Source organism: Bidens hawaiensis, unplaced genomic scaffold (genome assembly GCF_021521415.1).
Source record: "Bidens hawaiensis isolate Kalapana, Puna unplaced genomic scaffold, B.hawaiensis_p1.1 tig00003356_1, whole genome shotgun sequence".
NCBI lineage: Eukaryota > Viridiplantae > Streptophyta > Magnoliopsida > Asterales > Asteraceae > Bidens > Bidens hawaiensis.
In genome coordinates, this window is record NW_027491185.1 from 968,713 (window position 1) to 981,237 (window position 12,525).

At 36.5% G+C, this 12,525-nt stretch overlaps 1 protein-coding gene and 1 non-coding gene across 2 annotated transcripts; both read right to left on the reverse strand.

Annotated features, from left to right (window-relative positions):
* Positions 1–7,977: 7,977 nt before the first annotated feature.
* On the reverse strand, positions 7,978–8,883 carry LOC143623197 (uncharacterized). The gene has a single exon (XM_077094157.1). It carries the CDS (start codon positions 8,628–8,630, stop codon positions 8,055–8,057), a length of 576 nt encoding a protein of 191 aa, XP_076950272.1. The 5' UTR covers positions 8,631–8,883; the 3' UTR covers positions 7,978–8,054.
* Positions 8,884–12,014: 3,131 nt separating this feature from the next.
* TRNAL-CAA (transfer RNA leucine (anticodon CAA)) lies at positions 12,015–12,098 on the reverse strand. Its single transcript has one exon. It is a non-coding gene; the product is annotated as a tRNA-Leu (tRNA).
* Positions 12,099–12,525: the final 427 nt, after the last annotated feature.

The following is a 12,525-nucleotide window of genomic DNA, read 5'->3' on the forward strand; positions in this document are numbered from 1 at the left end:
GTTGACGAGGCGCCGTTGTCAGCAAAAGTGCGGGAAGTTATGTAATGCCCCAGCTGGCTTTTGATTACGATAGGGCCTTCCTTGCTGGGTCCTCCTGGCACTCGCGGGAAGCGCACCTCAGCTTCCTTCCATTCGCATGGTTCTGTCGTTCGTCTTTTTCTTCCTCTGATGTTGCCATGAACCATGTGGATGCTGATGTCAACGGGCTTTCGTCCATTGCCTTTATACCGGTTATCATTCCTTCCTCCATTCTTGATTGATGCCACAAGGTGTACAAGTCTTCCATCCTTGACGAATGTTTCAACAATATCCTTCAAGGATGTACACTCCTCTGTACTGTGACCCTTTGTCCCGTGGAAGTCACAGGATTTTGCTCTGATCCGCATTAGGTCGTTGCCGGATCATTGGAGCTTTTGGCCATGGGAGTTTTTCGGTGGCAAATATCTCCGTGACGCTTTTGGTGAGTGGCGTCCACCGGTGTTTTCGGCTTGAAGGGTGTGTGTTATCCCTTCCGCCAACAAGAGGGCGAGAGCTGGATGAGGTGTCAAAGTTTACCCTTGACTGCTAAATACCTAGCTTCCTCTTTTTGTTCTGCCGGGCGATCCGAACATTGTTTTCTCTGGTCCTCTGCGTGTAGAGATGTGTACTCTGGGGAAGATCCCTACCCAGTTGCTTCTCCGTCTCGGCAAAGCGCTTGGCCGCCGTCATGATGGCATCCCATGTGGATGGCATGCCGTCCTTACCCGTCAACGTGCGGATAAGCTCTGGGTATTTCGGCGCCCTGGATGAAAGCGGCGCGAACAAGATCTTCACTTATGTTGCCCAGACTCAGCTTCTTGGAGTTGAAGCGAGTGATGAAGTCTAGTAAAGATTCATCTTCCTCTCTCACGCAGTTGAGGATCGTCCACTGCTCTTCAGTATATTTCCTCTGTTGACTGAAGTGTTGGCTGAACTTGTGTTGAAAGTCCGCCCAATCATAGATGTGGTGGACCGGTAAACGATCAAACCACGCCCTGGCCGCTCCAACCAGCGTCATCTGGAACATATAACACCACGTGGGTTCCGTCCAGTTACTGACGGTTGCCCCCGCGATGAATCTGTTCAAGTGATCGTCTGGGTCGGATAGACCATCATAAGTGCCGATGTTGGCCATCTGTTTGGCACTTCTCGGGGCGATTGCTTCCGCAATGTCCCTTGCAAACTTGGATGTTCCCGCATTTGCAGCAGTTGGTCTAAAGGTTTTGGAGAAGTCGCGTGGGTTTTCCCCCGCGTTCCTTGGTTTGAAGGGTTCTCCGAAATTCCTTCTTGGTTGGAAGCCCGTTTCTTTACGCTTCCCTTTCGCCCTATGGCGAGGGTTCGCGTCAGTGTCGGATTCCTCCCGATCATCGTCCGAGTACTCGCACTCACTGTTCATGTTGAGCTGTTGTCGAGTGCTCCCGAATTCGTCAGCCTGTTGGAGTAAACGCAAGCGTTCATCCAACTCAGCTTGGAATTCCTTCTGACGTGCTTCGGCCCACGCCTTAACTTGATCGAGTGTTTGGCGAGGGAGCCTCGTCTGTTTCTCCAACTGGGCATCAGTGAACCCCAGTGAAATATTGTTTACTGCACTTGCCCCGGCTTGGGTAACCGGGGTAGTGTTCGTAAAATTAGTGTAACCGCCGGTGTTCCCCCCAGTAGCTGGGGTTGTGGTTACCGGGGTTTCTTGGTCACTTACTGGCCTTGGGACCGGAGTAACGTTAACCATTTTTTCAGAAGTTTTGAAAAAATTGAATTAGTTCTAGCTTTTATGCACGGATGGCGCCAATGAAGAAACACTAATTGACCCCGGGCAGATTACGGATAATCTAGGGGTTAAATAGATGTTTCCCACGAGGGTTAGGTCCGGCAAAGAAGGATGTTCTTCAGATGACCTGCAAAACAGACACCGTGAGCTCGTCACTGAGAAGGGGGGGGGGGTTCCTCCTTGTGACCACCCTCCGGCGTGAGAATCAGACTAGATTGCTCTGAATATAAGTGTATATTGAGAGAAATAGCTAGTGAAGGTAAAATACCAGATGATCATACCGTTCCAAGGTGTTGGAGTATTTATAGCCGAAGGTAGGTTTCCAAGCAGGTACAGCCAGCTGTATAATATTCCTGTTCTACCAACTACGGGCTACGCACGTGCCATGCTGGTTGGTGGGTAGGCAGCGGCTGATAGTGACCAGGCCGGCTGTGTACTATTCCTTTTCCACCAACTGCAGGCTAAGTGCGTGCCACGACAAGGGTTGGTGAGTAGGCAGCGGCTAATAGTGACAAACAGTACTAGGGCATGCTCCTCGTACTGTTTGTCGGTGAGCTGTCACCCTGTGATTGGTTCATGGGCTGCTTTGGTCAGATCTTGTCTATTTTGTCCATACCTTGGCAGGTATAGTACAAAAGATCTTCCAGAAGCATACGGACTGGCTCATTTGGGCGGGAGTATTCCCGCCTTGCTCGTTCCTTCAGGTGACACTGAATTATTGAGTTAGTGCCTTGTGCGTGTAGCCTTGCTATTAGTGCGGGTAGCCTTCCCTGATGGCTTGTATCCGCAGCTGCGGGGACAGGCGGGGTACTTCACCATTGGGAGGCTTAACCTGCGTGAACAGCTGGCGTACTGCGCGTAAGGTCTTCATCTCTGAGCATGGTGGGTCCTGCGGAACCCGTTGGTCCTTGCGCAAACGTCCCTCTTCAAGGTGAGTCTTGCGGGTCCAACTGGGCTCTGCTGGGACCTACCTCTTCAAGCACATATGTCCTACAAGGAACATTGTACAGAAATCTTTGGTTATTCAGATATTTTGGTTCTCCATGAAAGATATTTCAAAACAGTTGATAAAAATCCATAAAGAGAGTAATAATGAAGCTACGCGAATCGTGTTAGTTTGTTACTTATCAGCCTGAGTTGGGAGTCAAGTTTGCAAATTGCAACACCATAGAAAACCATTATAAGTGGTCTTGACTATCGAAAAATAGCCTTGGAGATCACTTTTGCCGATCAATTAAGTAAGTATACGTGTAATCGAGATATCATGTATGCATGTGTAATATATATATATATATATATATATATATATATATATATATATATATATATCTCGTATGTGAGTGAGAGAGAACAAATAGTATTGTGCGAGAGAGATGGAAATAATTGGAAAATGAGGTTGCCTTCCTTTCATATATACAATGGGATAAAATGGGAGTCGGGACAACTCTGTATGCTCTAACGAGTCAATCTTGGGTGGTTGGATGCCTAATAACTAATAAGGGGTCTCTTAGGCTATGCGTAGTTGAGGGACTACAAAATAAGGCGTTTTTCGTCATGTGACACGCAGTCAGCAAAGAGTGAGTTTTTGTTTTCGGGGTGTAATGGTGGAGAGGGCTACAAATTTGCCATGCCACCATACACACACACACACACACACACAACATATATACATATGCATATACATCTATAGACACACACACAACATGTAATATAATAATAATAATATTTTCTTCTCCCAGCGACAAACTTTCCTCGCCACCACCCTATTTCGCCTGGATATCGCCCAGGGGACGGTGTTCCTCCTCTTTGTCGCTCATTTTCGCCCAAATACTCGCCCCACTACACTTGGCCTTATATCATCCTAGTATGATATAATGCCAATTAGAGCCGCAAATACCAACTGAGCGATTTCTGGAATGTTGCTACTTATCAAACTTTTTTTTCGTCAATATTAATCAAAATTGTTTATTGTCAATAAACGGTTACGGTTCCTAACCGGTTTTGAGTGAAAATCCACAAAGATATGTAACCGTTTAGGTTAATAGCCAACCCTATTAAAATAACATGTTAATGACCAATCTTATGATCTTCTGGTTTAATGACATAGGAGTGATGGTTAAAGCTCGAGCTTTTAAGGTTTCAAATTTGAAACCTGACTAAAGAGGGTTTTCCCATAATGATAGATTTCCTTCTTGATGGTATTCTTTAGTGAGTCAGACCTGGAACGCCAAAATTAGTATGGATGGTTGACATCCCGTATCAGGAGGCTCACCCGAGTATTGATGATGATTCCAAACGCTTTTAAGAAAAAAATACCAAACTTATATATTTCTTGTTATTATGCAATCTACAATCGAAAGTCTAAAGTCTTGTGGACGTGTTGTTCTGTGAATCTAGATATTCCACTTTTAATTAGTAGTACGATAATATTATTACAAATATTAATGATAGAAAATTAAATATATAAGACATGGGTCATGCTTCAAATGGTGATCATCCATCCATGCATGTTCGTTTTTTTTTACTTTTCTTTAATAATTTCCATTTCAGTATCTGTAGACTGTAGAGAATTATTAATATATAAGGTTCGTGATTTGTTTTATAATTAATTAAACACCATAAAATACATGCCGACTAATCTATAGGAGTACCATTTTAGCAATAATTGAGTAAACTGAACTTTAATAATGTACGCATAAGTCATGGACCATGCTTCAAATGGTGATCACCTGTGCATGTGATATATATTTTATATTTTTATTCTCAATATGACGTATAATTTTATACTGCTGCAAACAGTACTTAGGAAAAACTTTTAGAAACCTAAAAATTCCCATGACACGTTATGTCCATATATGTTATACCAACTAAAATTGTAATTATTTATATGTTCCTAAGAATACAATATCAACTATAGTTGGTATAACATATATGGACATAACGTGTCATGGGAATTTTTATGTTTCTTTTGCAACCTTTTAAATTCCAATAAAACTATTAGTTACCTTGTAATTTATGATATGCATAATGTATTTTTAATTTGTTACATGTAGACAATTATAAAAATATAAATTATGATGGTTTCCCGTTTTATTTCTGAAAGGTATATAAGACAAGTATTAAGAAAAAAAATACGTGGCCTAGACATGCAAAAAAACACACACAATCGGTTCATTATTTATTATATATAATTTTGTAATTACATACATGCAATCACAATTTTACATATATGTATGTATGTTTAAGTTAATGCGAGAGGTGAACTTAATACGAGAAGTGCGAGAAATGATAAGAAAAATTCTCAACCTTTAGATCGTTTTAATCAATGGTTAAAATTAACAATGACATACTAGTAATTATATAAAACATTTAATGTATGAATTAATTAGCTAAGGGTGGTATTGGAATTTTTTTTTATTTTAATTTTTGAATTTTTTTTCTTAATTAAATGAGTTAAGATTGTTTCAAGTGTTAGTTTTTTTTATTATTATAAAATTATGTGATATAAACAAACTAGTGTTGAATGGTTATTTAAAAAATAAATTAAAATTTTCTCATATCTTATAATTTTTTTATACATTACAATTGTGTTATTGAATAACCTACACTTGTACTTTTGTATACAAATAACCTACACTTAGGTGTTTATATATATTTTATTTTTTCATATATAAAAACATTTTTCCTATTCATATAAATATAACCCACATAATAACAAATACCCTACACTTGTGTTTTTCCACAATAAATATATAACCTACACTAAAACATATGCATGTGTTTGTTATATGTTTTTGTGTAAGTTATATATGCTTTTGTGTATGTTATATAATTATTGTGCAAGTAAAACAACTATATGATATTTGTTTTTTATGTAGGTTATGTTTTATGTGCATAGGAAAAATGTTTTTATATAGAAAAAAAAATATAAAACACAAGTGTAGGATATATGTTCATATACGAAAATACAAGTCTAGGTTATTCAATACTGCAGGTGTAATGTGTGAAGAAATTTTTAGAGAGAATAAATTTTTAATCTTTTTTTTTTTGTTATGGTTTGATTAATTATGTTAATTAAGAGATAATTATATGGTTTAATTAACTATATTAATTGGAATAGAACATATTTAATACTGCTTTTATACCATTTTTCATTTATTTTTAGAAGTTTAAGATTAAAACTAAATAACTGGTCCAAATTGATTTCTCGTATTAAAATGACTTATCATTAGAACCATCTCATGTGTATGTAATAACAATGTTACATATGTGTGTAATAGAAATTTAACCAGGTGTAAAAACCAATTTTACGCAGATATAATTATGAAACTAAATATAAGCAATATTAACACACATATTATGGTTTGGTATGAAACCGTGAAACCGTTCGAACCGAACCGGTTATCGGTTTGGTTTCACGGTCGGTGTTTTCCTTAGCTTGTGGTCGGTCGGTTTCAACATTTTCAAACCATAGTGAACAGTTTGATTTACGGTGTAAAATTTGCAGTAAAACACCGAACCAGACCGTTAGATTTAATTTTTAAAAAAATACTTTATATCCGATATGACTTGTATTGTATGTCACACTTAAATACAGATGAATAAAGGCTTATATATCTTAAGTAAATTGGCTAGTGGGTATAAAGTTCTCAAATCTTAACCGTCCATGGTTAGTCATTGAAATCTATTTTAAAGTTACTGACCATTGAAATGGCTTTTTAGGATGCTTGAAATTGTTTTATGCACCGCCTATGTTTTTCTTTTTTCACTTATGCATTTTATGTTCATGTTAACTATTAACTTTAACAAAATGGTAACACTCTAATTTTTGTAAACCCTTTATATAATATTTTTCAAGAATCAAGATGGTCTCATATTTTTCAATATTTGTAGCATGACGAGTCACATTAACTATTTATAAAACTAATAACTTACATTAAAGTTTTCACAAACTCCATTTATATTCGATAAATAAGTACTGATAAAATCATAGTAACTTTATAAACCTACAAGTTTTGTGGCATATTGGTAATGGGTGTGGCCGTGTGGGCTGATTCAAATTTTAGTCCGATTTTCGTCTAGAAACCCGACCATGCCTTTTCATCCCAATTTTACATATTCAAATAACATATTAGCAATGTTAAGTGAGAGCACAACTAAAAATACATTAAAACTTAGTTAAAAAATAAAAAATCAAACGAATTAAGATACAACGTATGGCTGGTACTGTAGGGGAGAGGAAAAATGTTAGACCCGACATATGGCTTACGTAAGCCAACTCCGGCCTTTGTACCAACATGGACAACCCCTTTATAAAATCATATTTTTCAAGTTTTCAAATCAAATCATAAAATTTTTCACATTCATTCACACATGACTAGTTTACATAGCATAAATGAACAAATAACTCACTCAATTCTTAATATTCTCAATTTAAAGGTTTATACCTTTGATATGCATTTGAGATCCATGTATCACTGCTTGCGATCCCTGTCAAAAAGTTCTTGTAATAACCCTTATTGTTAACTATCATGGCCGATCTTCAGCTTTATCGTGAACCAATTATCATAACTCGTTATATAATTCGTTTGCGATAATTGAAAGAGGGGTTGAGAGAGAGAGAAACCATGATGAAAGACATCTAATTCCCTATATAAAGAGGAAAGGCCAAGTTCGCATACATGAATTTCAATCAACATTGATATTTATTACATTACTAGTTCTAATTTTATTATAATGAGACGGAGGGAGTATATCATATGAAAGAAAAGACGAGAAGTGTTTAAAATCCAACCATATTTCCTTTATGATTTTACATGTGACATATATTCTAATTTCATATATAAGTTTACCAACTCCTTTAGAAACAACGGTACATATATCTTCTATCATTCTTCTTGATAAAGGTTTCATTTCCTCCATTCTTCTTTTCATTTCACTTTTCTGCATATCAAAAACCAAACTCATGCAGCATGAGAATTTTAATTACAAAAGATAGCATAAAGCTAAGATAAGGGGTGGGATCCGAAAGAGACCAAATTAACGTATTAAAGGTAAATATAACTATAGTAATTATTATTATTTTACAGTTTTGAACTATAGTAGTTACAAAATGAAGTTGAGTAATAGTAACTCTAATTCAAAAACTATTGCGTAACAATAGTTACTTTAGTACTAGCGTAATTACTATAGATGTTTGTACGTTTCTCACGTTAAGAGTTGTTTGTATTGAATTAAAATACGCTTCTAGAAATATATCTCTATATATAATTCAGAAAGCATTACCTAATGATCTTTTGCAATGAACAATGGCCTCATGAACCGATCCTTCATTATAATCATGGTATGCTTTATCATTTGAACACGAAATATGAGACGCACTTATCGAATTGTGACTCCAGCTCTTTGTTCTCCGGAATGTAACAACCGAAGATGACATACAAACTGAATTGCTTGAACTGTCTACAATCCTTGTACTTTTTCTAGGTACAAGAAAGCTAAAACACTTTCTAAACACCTTCTTGGATGAAACTCGCCAACTTGCTATAAGTTGACTATATTTTTTCGTACATTTTGAAGGTTTTTTGTGTGGAAAATGAACCACAGGTGTAGCGGGACACGAGTAAAGCTTGATCTGATTGATGGATTTAGGAATTATGTGTCCATTAAAAATAACTTCATCGGCATCGACAAGATTTGTAGCGTATGGAAGATTGAAACAGAAATTTGTGTTGTTATCTTCGTTGTTGCGGTTGTTTGGATTGAAGATGTGGTCTAGGGAGGGCTTTTGGTTGATTAACCAAGAGTAGGAGAAGCTTTCTATGGTGAGAGGTTGAGAGGTTTCCATGGTTGCCTTTTGGAAGGAATAAGGATATTAGTTTTGAGTTATGACATATGATTATCATGTAAAAGAACATTTATATAATTGAAAGTGTACACGAGGGGCCAGGTTGGTGTTTTAGGTTTTTGACTTATAGTTCTTTAGTCTTTACAATAGGAACATAATTTGGCTTGTTTATTTCAAAAGACGTTTTGTAATGATGTTAAAATAATATAAATTCCTTTTCAAAGTTCTACTAGTTCCTAAACTATTTCATTACTTATAAATTATAATATATATATTCTCAAAGAACAAATGGTGGTTGTGTTCGGGTTCATGACATAATTCTTTGGAACTATGTTAATGCTTGCAGGAAGTGGTAATGACTAACGATGACTTAAAGACCTAACCGCAACATCCGGCAACTCCCTTGATGTAGGCTAGGGTTCCAAAACATTTTTTGTAATACATGATTTTTGGAGCGGTTTCAATGATATTTAAAAGCTAATATATTTTGTTGTGGTCCAAAACCATTCCAAAAGAACATTTTCAACACTCCAAAAGACAACATTTGTACTGATGAATGAGCATTCACTTTTAACTTATAAGTTGTGTGTTTATATGAACTCTACATATGAAATTAGCGTACATATGTAACGTATCCAAATTTCATAAAGAGACCAGCATATGCACATAAATACATGTATCCCTATTTTGATTTGTCACATATCAAGTTAACATCCAAAACCACTTACTAAAAAAGATTAGTACATAGATCCAAGTCGGTCATTCAAGTATGATCAATATAAATTTCAAGAATTTCTTTTACATCACATGTTACCCTACACTTGAAGAGGTTGTTTTTTCCACATCACCAAAAAATTGCCTGTTAATTTGTCTTCTTCCATGCATGGTATGCTGATATCACCTTCCAATTATTTTATAATTATTTACCATCAACTAGCCAATTAAAAAATCACAACACTTGTATGAACCCCAAAGTTGGGCCACCGACCCTTGCACCCATTATAATGGCATTACATGATAAACCAAAAGAAATGGTCAGCTGAAACAATTTTGAGAGAGAATTTAGAAAACATTTGAGAGAAAGAAATGAGGTAAGATTAATGATTAAAATAAAGGGGATTTTTGATTTTTAAATTGTTTGTGACCCTTGTCTCGTTAAATATAATAATTGCTATTATATATGAGCTCTTTAAATTCTTCAAATGTATTTAGAGTTTTAAATAAATGCCACTATATACACACCGAAATACTGATCAAGGGGCTATAATAAGGGAAAATTTTTAAATGACCCAAAAGAAGAAAGAGAAAAAAAAAAGATTTTTATTGAGTCAAGATTCCCAAAACAATCCAAATAATATGGACTAAGGCGACATCTTAGAGAAATAAACGACGAGATTTTTAACCATACAAAAGCTGACACGTGTAAGGACTCTGACACACCAGACGAGATTTTTAAAAATCTCGCCTGTTCCGACCATATTTTATACCTAACTCACTTTTTAAAAAACCGTCTCTCCAGACGGTTTTTTTATGTTTCTCGTCTGGTCCGTTCATATTATTATTATTCATAACTTTATTTTCATCTTCATCTATTCATCTTCTTCATCTTCATGAAACGAAAGGGAAGTCACACCGTACACTCTTCATCTTCATGACAGCCGGAGGTTCTCCGGCGACTTATTCGAGAGAATCTCAACCGAATTCAGCGACCTGCAGCGCGTGGAGTCACCGCGAAGGGAAGTCAAAACACGCCGCCATGCGCACCGGCGGCCAGGACTGCATTAACGAGAGAGTCCGGTGCGGTGGGTTGTTAAGTGGGTTTATGATTACGTCATCCTCTTCGTCTTCTTATTTTGTGGCTTCAAACCCTAAGGTGACATCATCGGTGCCGGAACGGATCACGGCGAGCAGCATTCACGGAGCCGGAGCTGGGGGTGGGCGTTAGCAAGTTCGATGAGAGCGTTCAGTAAACCATCATCATCAGCTTCATCAAAAGCTTCAAACAAGAATCAAACACCAAATTTGAATGCAGTACCTTCATTGTGTATGTGAGAAGCTAAAGCTAAAGATATTAATATCATTATTATTATGTTTTTTTTTTCGGTTTCATTTAAGTTTAGGAATAATAATAATATGAACGGAACAGACGAGAAACATAAAAAAACCGTCTGGAAAGACGGTTTTTTAAAAAGTTAATTAAGTTGAAAATATGGTCGGAACAGATGAGATTTTTAAAAATCTCGTCTGGCGTGTCAGAGTCCTTACACGTGTCAGCTTTTGTATGATTAAAAAATCTCGTCGTTTATTTCTCCAAGATGTCGCCTCAGTCCATATTATTTGGATTGTTTTGGGAATCTTGACTCAAAAAGAATCTTTTTTTTTCTCTTTCTTCTTTTGGGTCATTTAGGGAATTTTCCCCTATAATAAATACTTAAAAAGTAAATAATATTTTGTTTTAAAAGGTTACTATATTATTAATGGGAAAATTCCCTATATAACCCAAATGAAGAGAGAGAGAAAAAAAGACCCAAAACTTTCTAACTTTCCCAATATAACCCATAAATTTGTACTGAGGCGACGCTTTGGAAATATAACCGACGAGATTGTAGAACCAATTAAAACTTGACACGTGGCAAGAATCTGACAATTCCGACCATATTTTTGAAAATCTTAGGGGTTCAGTCCAATTTTTTTCTTTAAATCTTTTTGTAGAAAACAGTCTCTTTAGACGGTTTTTTTATGTTTCCTATCTTGCCCGTTCAAATTATGATGATCCCTAACTTATTCTTTATCTTCATCTTCTTCATCTTCATCATCATCATCTTCATCTTCTTTTTCATCTCCACCACCCGTCACCACCGCCAACCACCAGTTCCTCACCTCCGGCAGCCACTTCCCCACCAGCCCCTATCTCCCCTACTTCATCTCCGCCGGCGCCACCAACACCCACCACACTACCGCCGTCCACCACTTCTCCGGCAACACCCACTTCAAGAAACAGTCTGTCGTCACCGCCGGGCAGATCTCCGTAGTCTCCTTCGCCGCTGAGAGGTGGTTCTACTCGTACTCCGGAGACACCATCTTCGAGAGGTGTTTTGAGACATGTTGAATATTAATGTAGATTTTGGAGATGAAGATGAAGATGAAGATGAAGATGAAGATGAAGAAGAAGAAGATGAAGATGTGGAAGAATGTAGGGATAATAATAATTTGAACGGATCAGACGAGAAACATAAAAAAACCGTCTGGAGAGACGGTTTTTTAAAAAGTTAATTAAGTTAAAAAAATGGTTGTACCAGACGAGATTTCTAAAAATTCTCTTCTGATGTGTCAGAACCTTTACACGTATCAGATTTTGATTAGTTAAAAAATCTCGTCATTTATTGTCAAAAGTGGGATTTGAACCCACACCCTCTCTCGAAGACCAGAACTTGAGTCTGGCGCCTTAGACCACTCGGCCATCCTGACTTTGTGTTATATTTTTCATATAAATTATTAATATTGTTAGTTTATGTCACAGAGTTAATCAAACTAACTTGCTTATGATTATTTGAAAAAGATGCAATAAATTTAATATTTGACTGACCAATTGAAAGAAGTACTGTCAACAAGTTTACCACTTGAATTTTTATCAGAAACAGGTGAGCATACAAGATAATTTCATTATCTAGGCTGTATAGTGTATATTATATTATTATACATAAGTAATATATTAGAATAATCATATAAGTATGGCATGCTGATTACTGTGATTACTACATAAAACATTTAACTAATAGTATCATAAGGGGTAATAATTTAGGATTCACACCTACTACTATTTAAATTCAATATTACAATTCTATTTCTCATATTGTAGCTCAAGACTAATGAGTATGAGTGAAATCTCATTATA